Source organism: Pelodiscus sinensis, chromosome 22, assembly GCF_052426305.1.
Source record: "Pelodiscus sinensis isolate ZL-2025 chromosome 22, ASM5242630v1, whole genome shotgun sequence".
NCBI classification, from domain to species: Eukaryota; Metazoa; Chordata; order Testudines; family Trionychidae; genus Pelodiscus; species Pelodiscus sinensis.
This window is the reverse complement of record NC_143073.1, coordinates 15,689,240-15,715,619: the sequence shown is the minus strand read 5'-3', so window position 1 is coordinate 15,715,619 and position 26,380 is coordinate 15,689,240. Positions and strand designations below refer to the sequence as shown.

At 46.2% G+C, this 26,380-nt stretch overlaps 1 protein-coding gene across 1 annotated transcript; it reads right to left on the bottom strand.

The window, feature by feature from the left end:
- Window positions 1-6,607: 6,607 nt before the first annotated feature.
- Window positions 6,608-21,126, bottom strand: YBX2 (Y-box binding protein 2). Its single transcript, XM_075908427.2, has 10 exons — window positions 20,863-21,126; window positions 19,774-19,837; window positions 14,913-14,946; window positions 13,336-13,425; window positions 12,927-13,229; window positions 12,664-12,776; window positions 10,235-10,406; window positions 7,999-8,178; window positions 7,222-7,312; window positions 6,608-6,910 (listed from the first exon to the last, which is right to left on the bottom strand). Exons 1-9 carry the CDS (start codon window positions 20,996-20,998, stop codon window positions 7,262-7,264), a joined length of 1,143 nt encoding a protein of 380 aa, XP_075764542.2. The 5' UTR covers window positions 20,999-21,126; the 3' UTR covers window positions 6,608-6,910; window positions 7,222-7,261.
- Window positions 21,127-26,380: the final 5,254 nt, after the last annotated feature.

Here is a 26,380-nt window from a genome sequence, read left to right as displayed (position 1 = left end):
AATCTGATGAGGTTCAACAAGGACAAGGGCAGAAAAGGGCCAGAGAATTACAGCAGATGAGAAGCTGTATATGAGTGAACAATGTGTCCTCATTGCCAAGAAAGCTACGGCATATTGGGCTACACTACTAAAAGCGTTGCCCACAGTTCAAGGGAAATGATTATTCCCCTCTGTTTGGCACTGGTGAGCAGAGGTGACTGGTCAGGAGTAACCCAGCGGGCTACCAGTCACATGACCACCCCTACCCACTAGTCCAGGGAAGGGACAGGACAACCCCCTCCACCTCAGGTCCCACCTCTCCCTGCCCTTGTTCTGGCCCCTCCATCCCTCTTCCCCCAACTGAGGCAGCCTGGGGGTATAGCAGGGCCAAGGGGACCAGTGCCACCAATAGCAGTCTGCTCCCCCTGCATGCTCACTGGCAGCAGTAGGGGAAGCAGAACACGATGGTCCCAGCTTGCTTTGCCCCTTTGGCCGTGTCACTCTGCTTCCTACCAGGGAGTGAGGGGCAGTCCTAGTCCCTCCCACATTGCGTCGCATCTGAAAAGCAAAGCAGTGGAGGCTGCCTCACTTCGCTTCCTTTCACCGCTGCCTGTGAGTATGCAGGAGCCAGACCACTCCTGTGGGCACCAGCTCCCCCACTGCGAGTCCACCCCGCCAGCAACTTGCTAGCCCCTCCCATCTACATTGTTTGGGGGGCACATGATCCCTTGTGCCCCCCATGTGCCACCCAGGCCCACCGACAGGGGCAAAAGTTCCAGAGCCCGGTGATTCTAAACGGCCTGGGGATCCCAAAGCCCCAGGCACTTTAAATTGTCGCTGGAGTGCTTGGCCTGCCTGTCATCTTCACCAGTGTTGCCCCTACAGGTTAGGCCACGTCTGGAATATTGCATCCAGTTCTGCCCCCCCCCCCCCTTCCCCCGACTACAGAAAGAATGTGGAATCTAGTGGAAGGCAACAACAATTATTAGTGGGCTGGGACACATGACTTATGAAGAGAGGCTAAGGGAACAGTTTAGTTAGTCTACAGAAGAGAAGAGTGAGGGGGAATTTGCTACCTGAAGGGGAGCTCCAGAGGACAGAGCCATGCTGTTCTCAGTGGTGGCAGACAACAGAACAAGGAGGAATGGTGTCCAGTTTCAATGGGGGAGTCTAGCTTGGATATTAGGAAAAACTAAAATTAGGAGGGTGGTGAAGCACTAGAATGGGTTGCCCATGGAGATGGTGGAATCCCCATCCTTAAAGGTTTTTAAGGCCAGGCTTGACAAAGTCCTGCCTGGGATGATTTAGTTGGGGTTGGTTTTGCTTAGACTAGATGACTTTCTGAGGTCTCTTCCAACCCTAATTTTCCATGAAAGATGGTGGGTGGTTCATTTGTTGTACAGTAGATATCAATACAGAAGCAGGCAGAACAGTTGGTATAATTAATGCTCTCCATTTTGGCTGCTAGAGGTCTGATGGAAATCTGAAGACAGTCAGTTGACCTACAAGACCAACCTTTCTAAAATTTGAACAATTAGTCCAGACTTCCCACAGTGCCAGCAGTTTTGGGATGGATAAAAGAAGATCTGATTTAAGCAGGCCAGAGACACCACAGATCAGTGACTGTGATTGAAGGGATGAAGCTGGGAAGCATTTGAACAGTTAGTAGGATCTGAGAGAGTGTTGCCTTTGTAATTAACAAAGGCACTTGCCTTAATGTCAGGGACACATGGAGGCACTAGTGCATTATGTGACCTTTTGCATTTCAGGGAGAAGAATGAGTAATTCTTTGTATATAAAGGACAGAATTAAAGAGAGGCCAGTGTGGTTGTGTTTGTTTCATTCTAGAAGATCCACCTCTCCCCATGCAGAGAGTGATGTTATGAAAGAAAAAATGGATTTAAGGGAAAAATAGATCTAAGTTTTTTTTGAACAAGGCTACAAGCAGCCAGATCAAAGCCAAGGTGCCATTCTGAAATTCATATCCCAGGCTATGTCTACAGTTCCTTTCTCCCTAGCTCCCCCCCCCCTCCCCGAAAAAGATATGCAAACTGTGGTTTGCAATTTGCATATCTTTCCACTTGTTTTTTTGAAAGAGGTTTTTCCGACATTTAGTCCATCTACACAGGGCCAAATATAGTAAAACCTCCTCTTTCAGAACATCCCTTATTCCTCATAAAATAAGGAATACAGGGGTGCCAAAAGAACACACCCACTTTTTCAGAAACTGTTCTGAAAGAGTGGACACATTCCCTGGACACAGCAGTGTTTTACCGGGACACCTCTGGTATCCTGGAAAAACTCTGCAGTCTAGACCTAGCCCCAGTTTCTGGATGGGCATTTCATAGCACCATCAAAAGAGAGTTTCATATTGACAAGCAAGCAATTTAGTCAAGTCCAGATTTTTAGGGTGTCCTGTTTAGACAGCTCTTGGATACAGACAATTCCTAGATCTTTTTTAAAAATTCCCCATCTTTAATTTAAGTTGTCAAAGACCAAGAATCCTCCCAAATTGTTTGAATAGTTCATTGCCTGCACTGCAAAATATTGGTCTTGTTTTTAGCCTGAAATAAGTTTGCAAATTCTCAGCATTTTGAAACCAGACAGACAGATGGGGTCTGAGACTGAAAGTCTAGAAAGCTTGCTTCCCCATTTTGGATACTAATTTTAATAGTTAACTAGCTTTAAAGCCACACTTAGTCATGGTGGGATTGTTTTAGGTTGCATTTTCAGCATTTTTTTGAAGAATTTTAATATTCTTCTACAGCAGTCACAACACACACATTGCAATTCATAGAGGCCAGAAGGGTCCATTAGATCTTCTATACCTATCTCAAACATCATTACATTTCCTGTAATACTGAGCTCAGTAATTTGTGTTGGACTAATGCATCTTCCAACACAACAGCCAATCATGGATATGAAAACATCAAACAATGGAGAATTCACCACTTCCTAGGGGTGGTGTGTATACTAGATTATGGGACAATGGATTAGGACTACTCTAGCTCCAGGCTGACCAGCATGGGTAGGCCATCTTGGGGCTTTTCTGGGGGGTGGTCTCAGGAATTTAGCCACAGGGTTAGCTTCCCTTAAGGAGGGGGCTGACCTGCTGCCCATGTTATTTCCCACAAGAGTTTGTTCTAAAATTAGTGCTTTATTTCTAGTGTATCACACTTAAGCTTCTAGTACTGGTTCTTGTGCCCATCTCTGCTAGACTAAAGCATACTTCAGTGCCTGACATTTTCTCTCCCTGAAGGTAGAGAGATACTGCAGACAAGTCTCTTCTCCTTTTGGCAAACTGACCTTTATGTTCTCACTAAAACATTTTCTCCAGCCCTCCAATCAGTTCCAGGTTGGTACATAAGCATTTCTACCACTGTTACCCCTACCTTGAAAGTTAAGATTATATTTTTAAAATGAGGCCCATAGAACAACTTTGTAGACGGCATCCAATGCCTATGAAGTCACAAAAGGAAACTCAGCAAGTTTAACTAAGGCCTAGTCTGCATTTGAGTAAGAGGGGTGAGGTGGTATCTTTTATTAGACCAACAGCCAGACAGAAGAGAAGCTTTCAAGCTTTGTAGAGCTCTTCAAGTCTGGAAAAAGGTAACCAGAGCAGCACAGTTAAATACAAGGTGGGGCAGGTTGTTAAGCAGTAGACCAAGGAAAAGTTGCATCAGTGATTGAATGTGTCTGGTAAAGTCATATACCCCCATAAAAGTTCTAGGATAGATGCAATTAGAGGCCATGTGTGACTCAGTGGAATTTGCTTATCTTGCTTCTTGGATCAGACAAAATACACCCCAGAAGTACTTTTATACTCTTCAAACTGCATTTACACTACAGTGGGATGTTCTGGCAGAAACAAGCTCTAACTTGAAGTTAAGCACGTTAAGCCACTGGTACAAGTCAAAGGCAGCCATTGCTGTACTCTGGCAGAGATTTCCATCTCACTACCTTCTAGCCCAGGGACATCTGCCTTTACTCCATGTCCCAGCAAAGCAGCCTTCCTTAAGATATGCATTTGCTCTCTCTTCAGACACTGCTAATTACTGTTACAAGGTGCTAAAGCAGTTCTGTGCAATCTCACTCAAGCACACATTTGGGTTTCTAATAAGACAACCAAGATATATTAACCCTAATACAATAGGGTTCAATTTATTCACTCAGGATATTTTGCATCTGTCATATCCACCCACCCTTTGGGTGATCTACTCCATAACCCAGCTATGCTTACGGTGAGCAGCAAGTTGGGGCGGGAGGGGGAATATCAATTTCTCTCCATTCTGCCCTCAGTGGACAAGAACAATCGATCACCACCTTCTGCTTAGGGTAGCACACTAACAAGTTAATTACAACTTATTAAACACAGTAATGATTTTAACAGAGGGCATGTTTCCAATCCCCTGACTTCTGGGACAAGTGTTGAAGTCATAAGAACCAGAGCATTGAGAAACCCTGTCTGAACACCTATTTTTAGCATTCTAGCTAACAGCATACCTACATGCACTTTGGCATTTTTCCACCAGTAATAGGACCTGCGTCACTGCAGGGAAGTGGTTGTCAGCTAGCGCCAAAGGCAGGGAGTTAAGCTACCAGCATGACAAAAGAAGGTGGATACATACAAAGAGTGGCTGAAATAATCAGTTAAGTTTAGACCTAGATGCAAATTGGTCTGTGTTTTGCAGCTGGCCAACCAAAATTGAATGTTATAAGCAAGGGTTATACCAAATTCAAGAAATGCTTGAAGTGATCTGATTAAAAGGTATCCATCAGGAAGCAGCTTGCTGGCAAGACAATGCTTAAAGTGCACCCCTTAATTTTCAGGGCTTGACAAACTGCAGTGAAGTCTGCTCGCCAGCCCCGCACTGCGCATGCGCAAGACCTGCATTGCGCATGCATGTGCTGCCGGTGAATGGGGCAACCGGCTAAAATCTACTCGCCACAGGCAAGTAGAGTCAATGATTTGTCGAGCCCTGTTAATTTTGATTGCAACTGTTCCTCCTGCTCACCCCTAAAGCTCTGAATTTAAATGCATGTAGCACAGGGGGCTTGCACTGGCCTAGTGACTCAGAAGCAATGGGTTTCTGAGACTGCAGAGGCTTAAGATGGGCAGCAGGAATAGCTTCCTGTCAGGATGATTAAGCACTAGAGGTTGGGGATTCTCCATTATTGGACATTTTTAAGAGCAGGTTAGACAAATACCTAGCAGGGATAATCTAGAGATGGTGCTTGGTCCTGCTATGAATGCAGAGGACTGGATTTGGTGACCCTAGAGGATGGACACATTGGAATCCGCTCTGCAGTGATCTGAGGAACAAGAAAGATACAGTGCATGGTGTTCTAGTTTATGCACTGTTCCTCTGCTGTCATTTGAGACAATTTTCTGAATTGTGGAGCTGAGCAATCACCAGTTTGTAAAGGAGGGGGAATCTAGTGTATTTTGTAATTTAAGATAATCATATAGAGGACAGGCAAAAAAGTTTTTGGCCTGAAAAACTGAGATTGGATGAAAAAAATTTAGGGTTGTAAAGGTTTTTGAATGTAACTAGTGGGATGGGAATACTCCCCCCATCCCATATCAGCTTTTTCCATGATATTTACCAGCTACTTGGTGGCACAAGGGTTACATTCAATTCTAGCTCTTGTGCTGAATCAGAGGCTGGAGACGGAGATCTCTTCACTTGTGAATTAGATTGGCAGAAGCCTGCCTGGACTCTGGCCCCAGTGATGTCTTAATGAATCTTGCTCAAACAAGGGATGAGCTGTCTTTTCAAGCAAGACTGTCTAGTCACCAAACTGTTCCATGCTATTAAAAACCCTGCACTACCAGATAGGTCAGCTGGTTTAAACCAAGCTCTCCCTCACAAGTCAGGCAGGGGAAGGGGAGAAGATAGCTCAGTGGTTTGAGCATTAGCCTGCTATACCCAGGGTTGTGAGTTCACTCCTTGCAGAGGCCATTTAGGGATTTGGGGCAAATATTTGTCAGGGATGGTACTTGGTCCTGCTGTGGAGGCAGGGGACTGGACTCTGACCTTTGAAGGTCCCTACCAGTTCTAGGAGATAGGCAATCTCCATTAATTTAAATTAAATGTAATTTATGTAGGAGGGTCTTAGTTCTGAGGCCACATCTGATTTTTAGATTACCTATTTAAATCCAGTCCAATCCTGGGAGCTATTCAGAGTCCTGTGAGAAGACCATTTGAGCTGTGGTCATGAGGACTGGCTACTGTAAACATTACATTGGACCCCATTGGTACAGCATTGTGACCAGGCAGTGCAGGATCTTTTACAATCATAGGGAGGATACAGGGTTCCTTTGATGGTGAAACACATGCTGCCATCCACATGTCAGTGGGGTATCAGAGCACCTTCCAGCAACAGACACCCAGGTATCATGATTCCCAGCAAGTCATCCTTGCAGTAGGCCCCACCTCTTAGCGCACAGACTCTTCCCAGAGCCAAAATAGAAACCCAGGAGTCCCAGTTCAATCCACACACTACAAGCAACATCCAAGAAGGTGGGGAAGCAAGAGGGGGACCCATGTCTTTGCAAAAGGCAGCTCGTTCATGCCCTCAACAACTGCTCCTTGGCGCAGCAGGAAAGACCCAGTGACAGCAGAAGTCTGTGCAAATTCCTTTACTGACACCCAAACTGCACATAACGTTTGCAAAAAGTGCTCTTCAAAAAATCCAGGGGAGGAAGGGAATTAACTCAAGTTTCGAACAGCCAGTTTCTCTGAACTGGGGAAGCTGTGGAAAGGGGAGACTATCCCCTCAAAAAGCTTTTTTAAACTTAAAGATTGTGTAGAGTCCCCCCTTTGAGGTTCACATTCTTGGCTTCGATCAGCAGCGAGGAGGGAGGACCAAGTAGAGTTTGGGGTCTCTGCAGTATGAGGTAACTTGGGGATACAGGCAAGATTGATACCTACAGGAGAGAGAAAAGGGTCAGACTCTGAAAATATAAGGTAGCCCCCACAGAGAGAAGACTCCAGAACCGAGCAGGAAAATGTGAAACTTAAAATATTTTTCACTGCATGATAGGGTGAGGCTATGCCAATGGCCAGAAAGTAACAGCCAGACAGCTATTGGTTGGATTACCAGCCTTCATTTGGTGGCCAGATGGATTATTAGTTAGCAGAAGAGATCTGCTCACCCAATTATGCCAGGCACAGTATCAAGCCACTGGCATCCAACCCATCTCAGAACTCATGCCTTCCCCTGCCTCAGAGGCCTTACCAGCTGGCAGCTCTTTGCATCCCCTCAGTGTGCAGGGTTATTATGCCAGCAGGGCTGGAGCAGGGTCTCCTCCAGGCTCAGGCATTGAAGTCTGCAGAGAGAACCCCCAGTTTAGTGACTAACCCCACAGGCTTTCCTGCTTTTGGGGCTGGCCCATGAGCACCTGTTGCAAGGCCTGGGGAGAGAAAGCCCCCGCACTGTGGGCAAAGGGCAGATTTCAGAGTGCACTGGCAGCCAGACTGCCTACAGTGATGCTATGCTTGATGGTCAAGAGGCCTCTTGTGGCAGCAATGTGAGCTTATTACAAGAGGTTCAAGAGTAAACCTCACAGGGAAGCTGTTTGGCAGCTGCCTAAGGCACCCCAGAGTGGTGCTACCCCAACCCAGTCAGAGGAACCATGTCAGCCACACCCCCTTGGCTGGCCTGAACCCTGTACACACTGGCTAATCTCTCCTAGGGCTTGCCATTTCCTGGGGGCACTGTGCCAGGCGGCTTGGCAGATCAGGTTTCACCTAGTGCAAGTCCTGACTAGTGCTCATTCTTCTACCTCCAACCACACCCTACAGCCAGGGAGCACAGCACCCACTGTAACCACATATTAGGTGGATCCAGGAAGCACCAACTACCAGGAACTACTCCCAGAGACGCAACAGGGAGTCACTATTATGCCTCACAAAATTAGCTTATTTTTGTCCAGCTGTTGCCTGGCAGTGCTCAATTTTGCCACACTGTAGCACCAGGTTATACCCTGAGCCCATTTTGGCACCAGGCACTTACATCCACAAGCTGTCGCTGGATCTCAGGCAGTGGCTCGGAGGAACCCTCCAGAGCTGGGGCAGCAGATTTGCTGGCTTCCACCGCTGGTTCTTGAGTGGTGGCCGGGGTACTGGTAGCAGGAGTGTCCCCCCCAGCAGCAGAGCTCAGAGGAGGCTGTTCTTTGGAGGTGGGAATAGCAGGCTAAATTGGAGAGATCATATGGCATTTTAACAAGTCCATCTATTCTGGATTGCACCTTTCTGGCTGCAGGCCTCACTAAGCCAGTCCAGCACAGCTCAGCTGCTGTTGTTGTGCCATCTGAAACTGACAGGTGGCAGGGAGGCAGAATGTAATGCTCTGGAATTTGAAGCTAGCACCCCCTGCTGTTCTGCAGGGCCTAATGAACCTCAGGGCTCTCAGATTATATTAAGACAATTTAAGAAGCTATACAGACTAAGCTAGAGAGTTGTCAACATGAGTCTAGTTGAAGGAGCATCTACCCTTGATTATTGCTCCTACTGACAACTGCACTTCAACACCAACTTAACCCAACCTACATGAGTAGACTCCAGGCTGACAGGTCAATGCAGAACACTGAGCTGCCTATAGCAACGGTTATGGTCTTTCAGGAGCCATCCCACAATGCCCCACACTAACAGGACAATCAATAAAATCACTCATGGTTAGGATGTGCACTGCTGACACAAGGAGTGAAGCATGGATCTGCACAAATGATGCAATTACTCCAGCAGCTGTTTGCTGATGTAATTTACATAGACTTGATAAAATTAAGTACATATAGCCTGAATTGAGAGATCAAAGACTATCTGTGGAAAGCCAGACAAATTGATATGGGAAATAAGCACCTATTTTTTCAGTACGGGGGAGTCTCCATTGGTTCCAACTCCCAAAAGGAAGCAGGGCATTCATCTCGATGGCTTCACATCCTGACTAACTGGCCTTTTGGGAAGATGCTTTAATCTGACCCAAGTTTAGTTACCCCAGATCTATATACCAAATCAGATCAATGATCCCTAAAAATCTAAGTCTGTGAAAGCCAGCTTTCAGCATGCCCTTGGCTAGGGTGTTGGTCCACCGCTGACTCAGGGCTTAGCACCACCTACAGATTCATGGACACTGCTCCCACACTGGTGCTGTACCACATAGATCAAGGAAGTTAACACAAGGTGGGGCCTGATAAGGTTGCAGCCCAAGGCAGTGAGGCTGCAGGCGACAGGAAAGCAAGCAATAAAACTCTGACTTCATTCTCTGTTGGCCAATTCTCTGTTACTTGCCTTGCAGCAACGCCCAAGACCTCTAGGTATGGACCAGAAAATATGCCAGGGCCATGCATCCATCAAGAGCCATTATGCTGCATGAGAAAGATGTGGGAGCTTCTCCATCACTGGAGTCTTTAAGCCTCAGATAACTTCAATTTGAGCTAGAGTGTATTTGGCTTCATGCAGACATTGCTGGGCAGCATTCTGCTATCAGAGATTCCTCCTTTTCCACTTGCCAAATCAATGTTCCTAATGCCCTGGGCAGCCAGAATTAGCATGACCCTGAGCCATATATGACTGCCCATGTGTGCCTACTCTGTGGGAGGGCCTAGTTTAGCGCCAATCCTACAGATTATGCCAAGACAAAGCGCATTGCAGCTTAGTGCAAGAGCTGGGATCTGAGCCTTTGTAATCTTAACACGAGGGTTCAAGCTTCACAATGCCATTCATCTCTCTCATACTTCTCTAACATTGAGTGCTTCACTATTTTAAGGTGGAAGGAAAGCACCTTTGAGGGGAGGCAGTGCAACAATCTCCATGAGGGAAACTGAGGCAATGAGAAGCTAAGTGCAAAGTTGAGCAGAGCAGGACTTGAACCTATATCTGCCAAGTCTCTGGATGGTGAGTGAACCTTTGAGAAATTAATCCTCAGAAAAGCTCATACAAACATCTTATTCCCCTCAAGATTAGGGTTGTAGGATCCACCTCCAGATCCATGGAGAACTTCCCACTACAGTTTCCAGTCACTTAGAGGTTCTTGCCTGCTGGGCAGTTGCAATCTATGGGATAGTGTCTGCAACTCCCCCGCAGTTTACTGCCTCTGATTCCTATCCCAAAATGCACTGCAGGGCCACTCTTAACCCACTATTTCACCATGCACCTTCCCCCTCAGTTCCCTTGTCTGAAAAGGCAGGGGAGTCTCCCTGGTTTTTGGTACCAAGTACTCGCCACCAGGGAATTATCATTCCAGCTCTCACCTCCACTGCTGCAGGCCGGGTGCCGATTTGCTGCCGTCTGCGCTGGAAGTAAGGTCTGTTACGCTGGCGCTGAGGTTCAGGGCGGATGCCATCTGCAGGGGCTTGCGCCACTTTGGTCTCGCCGTCCCCTCCTTCAGTGGTGGGTTGTTGTGGTGGACGGGGACGGAAGGGTCTGGATCAAGGTGAGGGAATGGAAGAGGGTTATGAGCAGGCCACAGCAGAACCATAAAGCCTAACCTGATTTGGCTGGCCTTCCAGAGAACCTTTTACCAGCACCCTTCTCTGTGCTGGGAATGTTAATGTGTGACCAGCAGCCTAAGCCTTCCAAATTAGCCAGACTTAATTTTAGCCATGGAGCAGCAGCTTGCCCAGAGCAGGGATTGGAACCCAGGGGTCTTCCATCAGAAAAGGTCTCATTGAAATGGCTGATGGAAAACTGGGTTTTAATCAAAATCCAAGAAGTTTCCAGTTTCACAATATATCAGTTCTGAAATGCCCCTGATATGCATCATGGAATTGTAGTTTGTCAGTCTCATGTATCCATTCCAAACTAAGGTCTGGACTCCTTGGCTGAACTACATCTCCCATAATGCACTAGGTGCATCATGGGAGTTGTAGTTTGGGCTTCTGTTCAGATTACAACTCTCATGATGCATCCTGGTCTTGCATTCCACAGTGACTCCAGAGCAGACTATGGGAATATGAGCCACCAGCTAACCAACCCCATGATGCACCACAGTAACATTTCCAAACTAAAATATTGTGGTCTTTCCCCACAGATGATACAAACACAGTTGAGTCATTTTCTGACCAGCTCTTGTCCTGATTCAAGCAGATCTTAGTCCCCAGAATTCATTCAGTTCACATACTGCTCATCCAAACCTAAAGATTCAGCCCCCCCATACTGAGGGATAACTAGGAGAGTGCTCAGTCTCAGGCCTCGTTGACATACAAGTTATACTACTAACAAAGTATAACTCTGCTAGTCTAGATACAGTTATAAAGTCACACCCCTAATGAAAAATTATAACTGCGTGGAAGGGCTGCACAAACAGCATGTGGTGCTAAGCAAGGCAACTTCCCAAAGCTACATCAATGTAAAGACTGCCAGTACCATGTCTCCTGCACTGAAGACATAGGCCTAGTACAGCCAGCACTAAATGGCTGTTGGCAAATCCCTACTCACTATGGTACCATAAGCTGTATCATATGCTCTGCTCTGGCATTAAGATCCCAAACCAGGTACACTAGTATTGATGCATCCATGGTTAGGCTGATACTTCACCTCATAGTGGGAGAGTACATGCATGAGAATTATTTCCAACAGACTAGAGGTTCCTTCCATTTTCAGGAAAACTTTGGCCTATTACTCCCCCATAGAAGGAAGATATCTGGCTCACCTTCCATTACAAAGTGAGATAAATTTAACTCAACTTCCAATACAGCTGTTTTAGTGCATCAGGGTGAACCTCAGCAACAACTGTTCCCAGTGTTCAAACAGCAGCTACGTGCACAATGGGAGATGCCTGTAACACTTTCAGATTGCTGGTGCAAGATCAGTGCCTGGGAAGTTTGCAGATACCCATTTACTAACCCCTCTAACCCTGGCAGGCTACACAATTTCCTGTTAGCGTAATGATGGATGGGGTGGAAAATTCAAAGCTGCTTTTCTCCTGAGCTGGCCTCCAGGCAGGCCTCCCTGCATTCAGGGCGTTGTCTGAAGAGAGGAATTAAGCTTTGATGAACTCTTTAGTAAGATCTACTACATGCGTTCCCCTGGAGGGCGTGAAGAAATTCCAGGGGGGCGCAAGGCAACCAGTCCCCCCCCCCCAGTTTTGCTGCTATTTTTTGGCTCCAGGCAGTTTTTTTTTGCTCAACAAGTTTTGCTATGGGGGAAGAGGGTGAGGGTTTCTCAAAAAGCAAAAAGGGGGCATGATGCCAAAAAGTTTGGGAACCACTGATCTACTAAGACAGTGTGGAAGGGGATAGTAACTGGTTGGGAGTCTAGCTTGCTATAGTTTGAAAGTGATACTGGGAAGCAGCCCAGAAGGGCTCCCTTTACAGTACACAACATTTCTGATCTTGATAGACAAAAATACTCCCCGATTTAACTGAACAGAGCTTTTTCACTCATGTATTTCAGGCCAGCAATAGTTCTACTCCTTTGTTTATGGTGATTCCACAAAATTTAGGGGCAGACTAAATTGCACAGGGCTGTTTTAGAACTAGGAGGAGACTGGCCCATTTAAGACTCAGAACGAAAAATTAGAGCCCCAGCCAAACAGCTGCCAGTGCCACCACACTGGGGGAGGACCCAGCCTCAGTTAGGTACCGAGGGATGCCCCCTCCACACTATCAGCACCATAGCATCTCACACTCATGCTCTACAGAGGACATCCTGCTAGCCAGGTGAAGTGGGCCTCTGTTACCTGCGGTATCTAGGCCGAAAGCGAGGGGCTGGTGCTCTCTCTCCAGGCTGGGCTGGCGGTTGCTGGTCTCCCTCTGGCTGGGTGGCATCTTTAGGTTCTGCACCTTCTGTGCCCTATGGCAAACACAACTTTGATCATTCTCCTCTAAGATAGATTATCTGTTTTAGTGTTTGGGAATCTCCATTAACTCAGCTGTCTTATAGACTCCAACACCTCACCTATTATCCTACAATGCCTGAGACCAGCTAGAGACCAGATCTCACCTGTGCTGGCTGAGCTTGCTGCTGGGTTGGAGGACGCGGCCCACGCACAAATCTCCGGCGAAAGAAGAATGGTGGAGGACGCCTCCGACGGGGCTGCTGCTGCTGCATGGCATTGTCGACTCTCTCCCCCTCACTGACCATTTCAACAGCCCCTTCCATTCTGGTGGCATCCTGTGGTGGAAGCGGCTGCTGGGCCTGCCGGGGCCTGGGAATGAATCTGCGGAAGCGCCGGCGGTTCGGGGCATAGCGGCTGCCTTTCACTGGCACACCACCTGGGCCGGTCACGTTGGCTGCCTCGGCACCCTACAGGAGATGAGGGAACAAGCCCTGAGAAGGGGGAATGGACCAAGTATTATCTTTGCCAGTTCTCATGAATGGATCAGCCTGGCCTCTCCATACTCAGTCTCACCTTCTCTCCTTCCACAACATCAAACTCCACCGTCTCTCCATCACCAACGCTGCGCAGGAACTTCCGAGGGTTGTTCCTCTTGATTGCTGTCTGGGGGCAGCAACAGAGAGGAGAGATAGGTGAAGTCAGCTCACCACAGACAATTGGGTATATGAAACATCCCATGATCCCTGATTTTGATAGCAATAGCAAGAGCAAGAGCGCCTCCTTCACCAGCAGAGTGACCCAAGTTAAGAACTAAGGGACCATTTCCATGGTTCATTCAATGCCAGGCCTCTCCACATTCCCAATTTGGGTCAAGCTGTTTGCCACAAAGCTCTACCAAATTTGTGGTCCTTTTTGGACAGTTTCACAATTCTAGGATTTTAAAAAGTAAGTTGCATGTTGTGAGTCATGAAATGTGACATTTCAGGGTTGTAATTGTAAGGGTCCTGTCCCAGAAAGGAAGTGAGAGGGGATTAAGGGGTTGCTTTAGGCAGGGTGGCAATACTGCTACCCTGCATGCTGCTCGCAGCAACACTGCATTCAGAGCTGGGCAGCTGAAAGCCAGAGCTGCTGGCAAGGAGACCAGCTGAGAAGGTACAGTGCCACCAGCAGCAGTGCAGAAGAAAGAATGGCATGGGATAGTATTGCCACCTTAATTCTGTTTTGCTGCTGGCAGGCTGCTGCCTTTAGAGTTGAGTGCCTAGTCAACAGTCTTCACTCTCTGGCTGCCCAGCTCTGAAGTCCCCTGTAACATAAGGGTGGCAAAACCATAACCCTTTTCCCCTTGCAATTCCATTTTGGGTCAGAACCCCCAATTTGAGAAACACTGACCTCCCATGTGAAATCTGTACAGTATAGAGTAAAAAGCTCACAAAAGGCCAGTTTTCAACATCCATGAAAAAAGTCACTTTTCTATGGTCATGAGTTTCATGGGGTGATAGAAACTAAATCAAGTACCTCCAAAACTCAGTGGCCCAATAGGATCACTGCCCATCTGGGAACCAAAGGAATTACCCCAGTTTTGTCTTCTCACCCCCCCTCCCCCCCGAAACTAAATCAAGTACCGGTACCTCCAAAACTCAGTGGCCCAATAGGATCACTGCCCATCTGGGAACCAAAGGAATTACCCCAGTTTTGTCTTCTCACCCCCCCCCCCCCCAACACTGCTCTGCTGGCCCTGGCAAGACAGAATTGTAGCTGCTGGGTGCCAGTTGCTTTGCAAGATGCCCTGGGCTATAATTCACTCCTCACCTCTGGACCCAGAAAGACTGAGTCCCATTATTCATATGACACTTGCAAATGCCACAAAGGAACAGGAGGAACCGAGGAAGTAGCTGTGCTCAGCCCAGGGCATGAGGAAGGACCTCTGAGTGTTTGGCATGCCAGATGTCAAATAGTTACTGAAACTGCCATAAAAATGAGTAGTCCTGTGGCACCTTAGAGACTAACCAAAACATCTGCTGAAGTGTGTTTTGCACATGAAGGCTCATGTTTCTACACATTTTGGCTAGTTTAAGGTGCCACAGGACTACTGCCCCTCTGAAATTTTGAAACTGCCATGAACCACTTACTGAAACTGACCAAGGTCTTACCTGGTGCACAAAGACATCCTCCTTGGTATCGTTCCTGCAGGGATGGAGAGAATTCTTAGCGATCAGGTCTCAGTGCCTGGCATGGTGATATGGCCCATATACAAATTACAACACAAGGCCCGGAATAATCCTCTCCCCCTCATTCAGCACTCACTGCCCCAGCCCTCTGCCTTCAGTCTTCAGCTGCCAGGCTTCTCCCCTCCACTCTTGCAGTCCCCACATCTTCCCAGTGCCTTGCTTATGCACTTTAGAGCAGGGAACAGATCATATGTAACTTTATGGTGTTAGACAGAATCTGTCAATGCCTCCTGGGAGCCCTGCATCTTTAGCAGCAAGGCTGAGTGTGCCCAGAGTCCCCAGCTTACAGCACTAATGATCTGAAGAGGATCAGTGCAGTAGACTAATGGTTGTAGTGCAATGGGTGCATAAAATATATCACTGAGGCCTGGTCTACACCTAGGACTTAAGTTGATTCAGCTGTGTCATTCAGGGCTGTGGAAAGTTGTGTGTCATAAGCATTGTAATGTCAAGTCAATCTAACCCCTGGTGTAGATGCAACTAGGGCAACTGAACGATTCTCTCATCAACCCAGCTAATGCCTCCTATTGGCATGGTTACCTACACTGACAGAGAAACCCTTTCTGTCAATGGAGAAAGGCTACATTACAGTGCTACAGCAACAGCACTGAAGTGGGAGTAGTTGTAGTGTAGATATGCCCTTAATGTGGCCAAATCAGACCATTCCTGCAGCCTTAGAGCAGATAAGAAAAGATGAACTAATACAAGAGATTAATAACCTTGGGTAAAGATAGGGAAAGGGCATCACGTTTTTAAACAGAGTCCGAAGGTGCCATTTGTTGGAGGGATACCAGATGCTCTCCAGTCCACTCAAGCCCTCTGTCCCTTGTTTTACAAGAGCTGCATCCTTCAGAAGGTGTGTCAGTTCCTGCTACTTTGAGGTCACTGCCCAGACTGAGTGCAGAAGATCCTGGCATCCACTAGAGGGCATTGCAGCTAAGGCAATGAGAGCGCCACAGCTATACTCTTACAACTTGGCAGAGCGCTTAACTCTCCCGCCCCACCTATTACCCAGCACACCAGAAATTGAACCCATATCCTCAGCTTTGGGGTCATGCTGATGTGAGCTGAGGATGTTCAAACAATTTACCAAGGTCAGAGAGGTTGAACCCAGCTGTGATCAGACACACCCCTCTGCCTCTTGGGACATAACATACCACAAGTTCCAATAAGATGCAATCTATTTAGGTAAGATCAGGAGGGGAGAGGAGGGGGAGGGTGATAAAGGACTTTAAAGCAGTTAAACACCTATTTTTCAAGCAGAATGTCAAGAGGGGAATCTGCCCCTGCTATGTCCATGAGGAGCTAACACTGGTTATCATTCAACTTTGGAGAGAATTATTGCATTGCTAGTTAACACCTTGCTATTGGAATTTGTTAGACAGCCACTCCCCATAACCCATTCTAGCTCCAAAGCCCACTAGTGATGTTAACATGTATTTGTGTAAACATGTAACTGCTAGATTTTTAAGGGGTTACACATTTACATATGGGGAAGGCAGGAACTAGGGCTTGCAGGAAGCCAGCTTTTAAGACAGCTTCCCTGAACACCAGCTCCTTTCTGGCCCCCCCATGCTGCTTCCTCTGTGGGAGGCACCAGTGCAGGGAGGAGGGGCAGGCAGCTCAGCAGGCACCAGCTGGAAAGCTGGCTTCCCACATGTACTGTCTCCTACCTGACCCCTCCCCCACACTGTTGCCTCTGAGGCAGCAGGCTGCTCCATAGGAGACAGCACACACAGGAAAAGCTGGCTTAAAAGCTAGCTCCTGCTTCTCCCCCTTGCTGTCTGATACAGAGGTAGCAAGAGGGGGTGCATGTAGTCATTAGGATTAACTGATAAGGCCAAGGTTATCCTGTAAACCAGGGGTAGGGACCTTTTTTGGGTCAGGAGCTGCTGACCCACAGAAATATCAGTTGGGGGCTGCACATGAGCAGCAAAAACCCCTAAACAAGCCCTCACTGATGTGGCTCCCCTGACAGAAGCAGAAAGACATTCCCCCTTGCACACTATTGCCTAGGGGGTCCAGGATAGTAGATATTGAGTACTCCAATCCCCTAGAGGGATGGTGGAGTTGGAGGGCCAGCATAGACACCCCAATACTGGAGAAGAGCCCCCAGCCTTGGAAGCTGGATCTGGGCAAGCTGGGGGCTGGATCCAGACCCTGGGCCTTAGGTTCTTCACCTCTGGTGTAAATGACTACATGCTAACATCCCTAAGGTTCACCTATTAGGTGCAATTGACATGCAGCTTCTACACTACTTACCAGCCTCCTTTTGGAATCTGATAGCCAGAGGAAGAAATGGATCATGCTTTGTGTATCTGAACAGATTGAGTTTTTTTAAACTTGTGGAAAACAGTACTACAAACTGTTTAGCCTAACCCCAAAGAGCATCAGGAATGTCAAGTCTCATCTTTGCTGGATCTCTCTGCAGAGGAAAGCATTAGGATGTCATGTCTCAGAGATACTACACCCCTCACCTTCAGCTTTGAAGTTTCCCTCCAATAAGGTAACTTGCTTAAGCACAGAGTGCTAATCCTATTGTTTAAGACACCAAAGAAGCTACTTTACTCTGACTAAGTCTCCAGTCACATAGATTCCATCAAGAGCAAACTGGAAAACCTAGATTTCTAGTACAAAACAGTTTAAAAGACTTTTGGGTCTTCATATAAATCCACTTCAAGTCAAAGTGCTGACCATTTTAAAAAGGCAGCACTGACATTAAAATTTACTAATCCAGCAGTTACATCTATGCACCCTCTATGAGGTTTATATTTCATTGGCCTGCCAAGACAACTCCCTCTTGCAAAGCAGGATTTTGAAATGGATGGACTAACAAAACATAGGACCAGGAGTCATGTAATATTAAACCCTTTTTTTTTCTGATCAACTCGCAAAGCTTTGACAATCACCCTCCAGCTTTCCTCTTAGGCCCCCAAGTCTATGTAATGGGGTGAGGAACCCCTTCAGGCCCCCACGTCTAACAGAAGTGAGATGCTGCCTGGCAACTGGTTGGACAAAACCAGGTCTATTTCAGTTTTAGTTACATCATTCAGGCACAGGTTAATCAAAACAGCTGAAGCCTAGTTCCTATTCAGTGTTGTTCCCTCAGGGGACAATATATAAAGTCCCACTGCTATATATACACTGGACAAACTGGACAGTCCCTATGGGAAAAAAAACAATGGACACAAATCAACTATCCATAAAGGGAACATACAGAAACCTGTTGGGAAACACTTCAATCTACCTAATCACTCTCTAAAACAGTGGTTCCCAAACTTTTTGGCATTGCACCCCTCTTTGATTTTTGAAAAACCCTCACCCCACCCCCCAAAATAGAAGCAAAACTTGAGCAAAAAAGGAACTGAACAGGGCAGCAAAACTTGATGGGGAGGGAGGAGGCTGGGTTGCCTCGCATTCTCCCCCCCCTCCCCGGAAGTTCTTCACACCCCACCCCAGGGGGCACACACCCCAGTTTGGGAACCCATGCTCTAAAAGATCTCCAGGTGGCTGTCTTGTCAAACCAGTTCTAGTCAAATACACAGGGAGGCACTGGAATTACAATTCATCCACAAATTCAGTTCTCACTCTGATCATCATCTCATCAATCAGGACAATGGATGGCTGGGACACTACCTACCTAACATTCAATGAAGGTGCCAACAGCTCTGTGTGGATTCTTGTTTGTTCCCTTTGATCCTTATCTGCTTCCTTTTAACTATCCAAACTTCAGGTGCTTATAGGCAGGGCTCTACAATTAGAGCAATGAACTCACCTGTGGCAAGTAGATTTTAGCCCAGCAGGGCGCCACAGCATGATCAGCCCATGCGCAGCATGCCAAACCGCATGGCTGGCAAGTGGGGCTCGTCACTGCTTGTCAAGCCCTGCTTATAGGCACCAGCTTTGCCTACTTGTTTTTCCTTTTGATATTTTCATTCCTTCTGCTCCTTGTTTCCCACCCTCTTCTTTCCCCTCCCTTCTCCCCTATTTATTTTGGGTCTCCACATCCTAAACTCATAACTCTAGATCTGAAGTGGGCTGCTCCCATGAAAGCTCATGATACCATCTACATGTTTTGTTAGTCTATAAAGTGCTACCAGCCCTTTTATTGTTTTTTAAGTTTGTTCCTCAGGGGGTTGGTATTCACAAACTAGAGGTGACAGAAGTCTCTACTAAGAACGTGTTCTCTGTGGGGGGCTAAGTAAGAGCAACTGCGGATCCTGGCACAGACTCTGCCCAGATTTTGGGCACAACTTACAGGATAGGACGGAGGTAAGAGTTTCTCCAGAGTGCTGGACATGTAGCGGATTGTCACAATTCCAATTAATCTTTGCTCTCCAAGTCTTCCCTTACATAAGTAGGAAGGAGGAAAGAATCAAGATCCCAGACAGAAAAAGCAATCTGTTTAAGTCACTAGTGGAACCAAGCCATAAGATCCAGCTCCTCTTTCAGGAGCAATCAGACTCAAGTGTTTGAGACTTAACACTAGAGCATATCCAAGGACTACCAAAGTAGGACTTACAGTTGAGATCAGGTATTCTGAAACCACTCAGGTTTACCTCTAAGAACCTTCTGAGGTGTCTCCTAACGTATATGATTTGCTCTTTACAAGAGAATTATTAATATTTCAGCTCTGCTCGAGCAAGACTGATCCTCAAAGCAGGCTCTTGAGAATTGAGACACGATGAGTCTTCTCCAGGCCAGTTTACAGGATCCTGCATATGAGCCCCCCAGCCTCAGCCCCAATGAGTCTAGCAGTCTAAGCAGGGGGTGAAGAGCTCACCTGTTAATAAATCCATAGCCGTTGCGGACATTGAACCATTTAACTGTGCCCAGCACCTGGGTTGCTGTAGATTGTTTCCCAGGGAAGAAAGTGAAGATGTTACAAATCAGTAGTAGCCTTCCTTATCAGGCAGCCCTTTAGAAACTTGGTAGGGCAAGCAGGGAAGTGCTTCTGTACAAGCCCTAAAAAACTAGGGAGCTTCAGCCACCAAAGTAGAGATGCCACACTACTCACCCACAACCAGGGCCAACCTTCACAACACACACTCCGCATGCTTCTCCCCATCACCTCTCTTCCTTCTCCATTGCCTACACTGTTCATGGCACCAACTATGAGGCCAGGCAGGACCACTGATCAGCTTACAATTTTCCTCCTTTTCACCCAACAGCCCCTTTATCTCATTCCCACATCCTACCTTCCCTTTCCAAAGGCTAGTGGAAAGTTTTTCTTCACACAAACCACTCCCCACTTACATGTTCTCTTCACACAGAACACATGCCCCTGCCAACCACCTAAACACAGAATCAGTCCTCCATTTTCTCACCCAGCACTCTGGAAATCCCTCCCTCACTTAGGAGCCACATCAACACCTGTCTTCTCTCATCTTTCAGGTTTTTAACTTGTCTTTAACCTCACCCCCCCAAACCAAGAGGAACCTCTTCCAACCTCAGCCTCTGCTCCTTTACCCCCAACCATTAATGCAATTGGCACTACTCCCCACTCATTCCCACGCCAGTCAGACCTCTCACTTAAAAGCCAATGATGCACATCATTTACTCCCCCAGGAGATACAGGTCACTCTCCTAGGTCCCCCATTTTAGATGCACTTGGCCCCTGCTCACCCAGAACCCACCCCCTAAGACACACTGGACCGACCCATTGCCCCTTCCTGCAGGCAGCACTTGGCCCTTCCACTGCCCAAGCCCCAGTCTATAGGTCAGACCCACTCTAGGACATGTTCGGCCCCGCGCCCCCTCCCCCAACGCCACCCCCGAAGACCTGCTTGGTTCCAACCCACCGCCTCTCTACTGCCCCGCCCCTCGAGACCACGCCCACAACAGACCGCGAGGTCCCGCCCCTTCTTCTCACCCAGGACGCGCTTGGTCGCCTGGCCGCGGGCCGGTGGTGGAGCGGGGGCCGGGGCGGCCCCACCCGGGCCAGGCTTGGCCGGCTCCCCCGCGGGGCTCTCCCCAGCGCCAGCCCCGCTCTCCGCCTCACTCAGCATCGCCGCCGCCTCGCGCCACCGGCCCCGCCCCGCCGGCAACCGCCCCGCCCTGCCCTGCCCTGCCGCACCGCGCCTCGCGCGCCGCCCAATCCACAACCGCCGCGCGCGCCGCCCAATCCACAACCGTTTCCCCGGCCTCGCGCGCGCTGCCCCGCCCTACCCCCGACTTTTATAAGGCACTAGCGAGCCGCGAACTTGAGCTCCAGCATCCCAGCTCCTATTGGTCGCGTTCCCCTCTTGCGCTTCCATAGGCTGCCTGCGGAATCAAGGCCACGCCCCTCCCCACCTGTTTCCGGCCCCACGTGGGATCTGAACGCGGGCAGCTGCGAAGCACTGGGCGCGTGTCTTGACACCTGATGGCAGATGCACTTGCTTATTTGCATAAAACGGTCCTAAGCCGGTTCATTGGGCGTTTTGCATCAATGGGCATCGGGGCCCCGTTCCTATAGGGGGACATATTTGCATATATTTGCGTGTCGTGGGCTCATGACACCGTCATATGCATATATTTGCATCGCTGCTCCAGTCAATTTATATAGTGTGTAGATATTTGTATCGGAGTGCTAGTCTTCTGAGGTCTCTATTTTTGCATATATTTCTGCTCTAGGTTTTGTTGCTTGCTGTGCCTATAGTTGCACTATTTGTATATATTTACATATATCTGTTAGGTATGTGAAAGGTTAGAACTTCCCCAGGCCGGTGCTTCAAAGAGGGATGCCCTTTTAAGCGGTTAACCAATTAAGTGGGATTGTCCATCCCTAATATCTGCATATATTGCATTGAAAGCTATGTATATCTACGTGGTGCTATTAACATATTTTTGCACTGTTTCACCATCCATGTATTTGCATTTATTTTGTGTGACTGGTTTTGTAACTGCATAACTTTGCTTATTTTGTGTATCATTCCATATTTGCATATATTTACATTGTGAGCTATTTTCCTCTACATGTATGTACTACTATTAATATATTTTTCACTGATTCCCCATTTATCTATTCACATTTCCCCATGGCTGATTAGCATACATGGCCATATATTTGCATAAATTCCTATATTTTCATTGTGAGCTGCCTTATGTATTTTCCACTGATTCCCTATTGTTTTATTCACATCTACTTTGATTCTGAATATATTTATATATTTTGGCATACATGTGCATATATATCTGCATACAGATATTTGCATTGTGAGCCATCTTCATTTATGTACTACTATATTTATGCATTTTTGCACTGATATCCTATTCTTTAGTCACACGTATTTTACAATTAATTTTGCATATATTTACACGTATTTGTATATGTTTGCATTTATTTGCATCCACACTTATATTTTTTGTCTGTTTGGCTATGTCTAGACTGCAATGTTTTATTGGAAAAAGGTACGCAAATTGTGCTCTGTAATTTGCGTACCTTTTTCTGATAGTTTTGTGGGGAAAGGCTTTTCCAAAATTTGGCCCATCGACACTAGCCCAAATTTTGGAAAAACCTCTTCTTTCAGAAGAGCCCTTCTTCCTCGTGGAATGAGGAAGACAGGGCTTCCGAAAGAATGTGTCTGCTCTTCTTCAAAAAAAAAACAAAAAAAAAAACAGAAGAGCAGGTACGTTCTCTGGAAGTAGCAGAGTTTTTCCGGTATCCCAGAAAAACCCCATAGTCTAGACATAGCCTTTGCCATTGTTGCTGCCATAAGAACATAAGAATGGTAATACAGGATCAGACCAAAGGTCCATCTAGCTCAGTATCCTGTCTTCTGATAGTGGCCAGTGCAAGGTGCCCTAGAGGGAGTGAACAGAAACAGGTAATCATCAAGTGATCCTTTTCCTGTCATCCATTTCCAGCCACTGAAAAACAGAGGTTAGGGACACCATTCCTACCCATTTTGGCTAATAAGCAGGGCTCGACAATTAAGGGAATCTACTCGCCCGTGGCGAGTAGATTTTAGCCTGGCATGGCGCCGCAGTGCAATCAGCGCATGCGCATGCACAGCGTGCCAAACCATGCGGCTGGCGAGCGGGGCTCGGCGCCGCTTGTCAAGCCCTACTGATAGGTATTGATGGACCTAACCTCCATGAATTTATCTTGTTATTTTTTTAACCTTGTTAAAGTCCTGGTCTTCACAACATCCTTTGGCAAGGAGTTCCACAGGTTGACTGAGTGCTGCGTGAAGAATAACCTCCTTTTGTTTGTTTTAAACCTGCTACCTATTAATTTCATTTGGTGACCCCTAGTTCTTATGTTACAGGAAGAAGTAAACAACTTTTCCTTATTAATTTTCTCCATACGTCTCATGATTTTATAGACCTCTATCATATCTCCCCACATAGTTTCCTCTTTTTCTAAGCTGAAAAGTCCCAGGCTTTTTAATCACTTTTTATATGGCACCTGTTTCAAACCCCTAGTCATTTTTGTTGCCCTTTTCTGAACCTTTCCCAATGCCAATATGTCTCTTTTTTGAGATGAGGCGACCACATATGGACGCAGTACTCAAGATGTGGGTGTACCGTGGATTTATATAGAGGCAATAAAATATTCTCTGTCTTATTCTCTATCCCTTTTCTAATGATTCCTAACATTCTGTTTGCTTTTTTGACTGCTATGGTACATTGAGTGGACGTTTTCATCCACAATGACTTTAAGATCTCTCTTTTGAGTGGCTAAATTAGTCCCCATAATTTTGTATGTGTAGTTAGGATTATTTTTCCAATGTACATTACTTTGCATTTATCAACCATAAAAATAATTTGTCATTTTGTTGCCCAGTCATCTAGTCTTGTAAAATCTTTTTGAAGCTCTTCACAGTCAGCTTTGGTCTTAACTATCTTGAGCAGTTTGGTAACATCTGCAAATTTTGCCACCTCACTGTTTATCCCTTCCTCCAGATCATTTATAAAGAGGTTAAATAGGATTGGTCCCTATTTGGTGTCCTATTTGAGGGACACCACTAGTTACCTCTCTCCAATCTGAAAACTGACCTTTTATTCCTACCCTTTTTTTCTGTCCTTTAACCGGTTATCAGTCAATGAAAGGACCTTCTCTCTTATCCCGTAATTAACTTTACTTGAGAGCCTTTGGTAAGGGACCTTGTCAAAGGATTTGTAGCAATCTAAGTACAGTTTATCCATTCAATCCCCCTTGTCACATGCTTGTTGATCTCCTCAAAGAACTCTTGTAGATCAGTAAGGCATGAATCCATGTTAACTTTTACCCAGCAAATTATGAAAAGTCTAGTAGCACCTGAAAGACTAACAAAATATTTGGGCTGTGTCTAGACTGCATCCCTTTTCCGTAAAAGGAATGCAAATTAGACACATCTCAATTGCAAATGAAGCGGGGATTTAAATCCCCCCCGCTTCATTTGCATTAAAATGGCTGCCGCTTTTTCCTGGCTCGGAGCTTTGCCGGAAAAGCGCCAGTCTAGACGCGGATCTTTCGGAAAATAAAGCCTTTTCTGAAAGATCTCTTTTCCTTATTTTAAGAGGAATAAGGGATCTTTCGGAAAAGGCTTTATTTTCCGAAAGATCCACGTCTAGACTGGCGCTTTTTTTCGGCAAAGCTCTGAGCCGGAAAAAAGCAGCAGCCATTTTTATGCAAATGAAGCGGGGGGGGGTGTTAAATCCCCGCTTCATTTGCAATTGCGATGTGTCCAATTTGCATCCCTTTTACGGAAAAGGGATGCAGTCTAGACACAGCCACAGATGGTATCATGAGCTTTCGTGGGCAAAACCCACTGCTTCAGATGCCTGGAGCATTAGAACCAACAAATTATGTTTGTCTATTCTATGTGTCTGATTCTTAACTATATTTTCTGCTAATTTGCCTGGTACTGACATTAGACTTACCGTTCGGTAATTGCCAGGATCGCCTCTAGAGCACTTTTTAAATATTGGTGTCCCATTAGATATCTTCCAGTCATTAGGAAGAGAAGCTGATATAAGGAATAGGTTACAAACTCCAGTTAATAGTTCCACAATTTCACATTTGAGTTCTTTCAGAACTCTTGGGTGAATGCCATCTGATCCTGGTGACTTGTTACCATTAAGTTTATCAATTTGTTCTTAAACCTCCTCTAATGACACCTCAATCTGGTACAATTCCTCAGATTTGTCACTTAAAAAGAATGGCTCAGGTTTGTGAATCTCCCTAATATGACATGAAGACTGAAACAAATAATTTATTTAATTTCTCCAAAATTACTTTATTGTCTTTGATTGCTCCTTTAGCATCTTGGTCGCCCAGTGGCCCCACTGGTTGTTTAGCAGGCTTCCTGCTTCTGATGTACTTAAAAATATTTTGCTTTATTACTTCTATTTGTATGTTTCTGCATGTTCTAAGTCTCTCTGTATAAATTTGTATTTACTTGCATATACATACATTTCTGTGGGCATGGAGTTAAATTTCATTTTATTGTTGACTGAATTCCTTCATGTGCACATATTAGCATATTTCCAGAAATGTTTACAAAAATTCCATTTTTGGCTTTCCAATCTCTGTCCACGTATTAGAATAGCTAGCATATATTTGCATATAGCTTAATCAATGGGTTTATTCCTCCACATCCATAAATTTGCAGATTTTGCATCTCTTTGTGAATGGCATATATTTTCATATATTATGTGGGCCCATTCATACTGATTTTGTTAACCTCTGCGCATCTTTATGCATTTGTCAGAATAAAAACTATCCAATTTTAATATATAATAAGATGTATGTATCTATATATAACATTGTATTAATTATTGCATTACTATTTGGCTGTGTCTACACTGGCAAGATTTTGCGGAAAAGCAGTTGCTTTTGCAGAAAATCTTGCCGCCTGTCTACACTGGCCGCGAGTATTTGCGCAAGAACACTGACATTGTAATGTACAAAATCAGTGCTTCTTGCGCAAATACTCTGACGCTCCCGCTCAGGGATAAGTCCCCTTGCGCAAGTGTTCTTGCGCAAGAGGCCAGTGTAGACAAGTAATATCAATTTCTTGCGCAAGAAAGCATGATGGCTAAAGTGGCCATCGGAGCTTTCTTACGCAAGAGAGCGTCTACACTGGCATGGATGCTTTTGCGCAAAGGCACATGCCAGTATAGAAGCTCTCTTGCGCAAATACTTTTAACGGAAAAACTCTTCCGTTAAAAGTATTTGCGCAAAATTATGCCAGTGTAGACGTAGCCTTTGTGTATATTTGCATCACTGGTCACTGCTAGTTATGCTCTGTATTTGCATATATTATAATAATCAGTAGTGCTGATGCACATATGAGAAAATTGCTTGCATTTGTAGGCTCCTATAGGCATTATTAATTAGACTTTATAATAATATATGTTGTAATAATTAAGATAGGTATTCTGTTTGCATATCATTGACCCAAAATACATCTTGTAGCATG

Excerpts from the sequence above, each read along its gene's own strand:
- YBX2 (XM_075908427.2), bottom strand. The coding sequence starts at position 20,998 with ATGCTGAGTGAGGCGGAGAGCGGGGCTGGCGCTGGGGAGAGCCCCGCG. Across the intron at positions 19,838-20,862 it reads GGCGACCAAGCGCGTCCTGG|CAACCCAGGTGCTGGGCACA; the intron begins GTGAGAAGAAGG and ends AACAATCTACAG. Across the intron at positions 14,947-19,773 it reads GGCTATGGATTTATTAACAG|GAACGATACCAAGGAGGATG; the intron begins GTGAGCTCTTCA and ends CCATCCCTGCAG.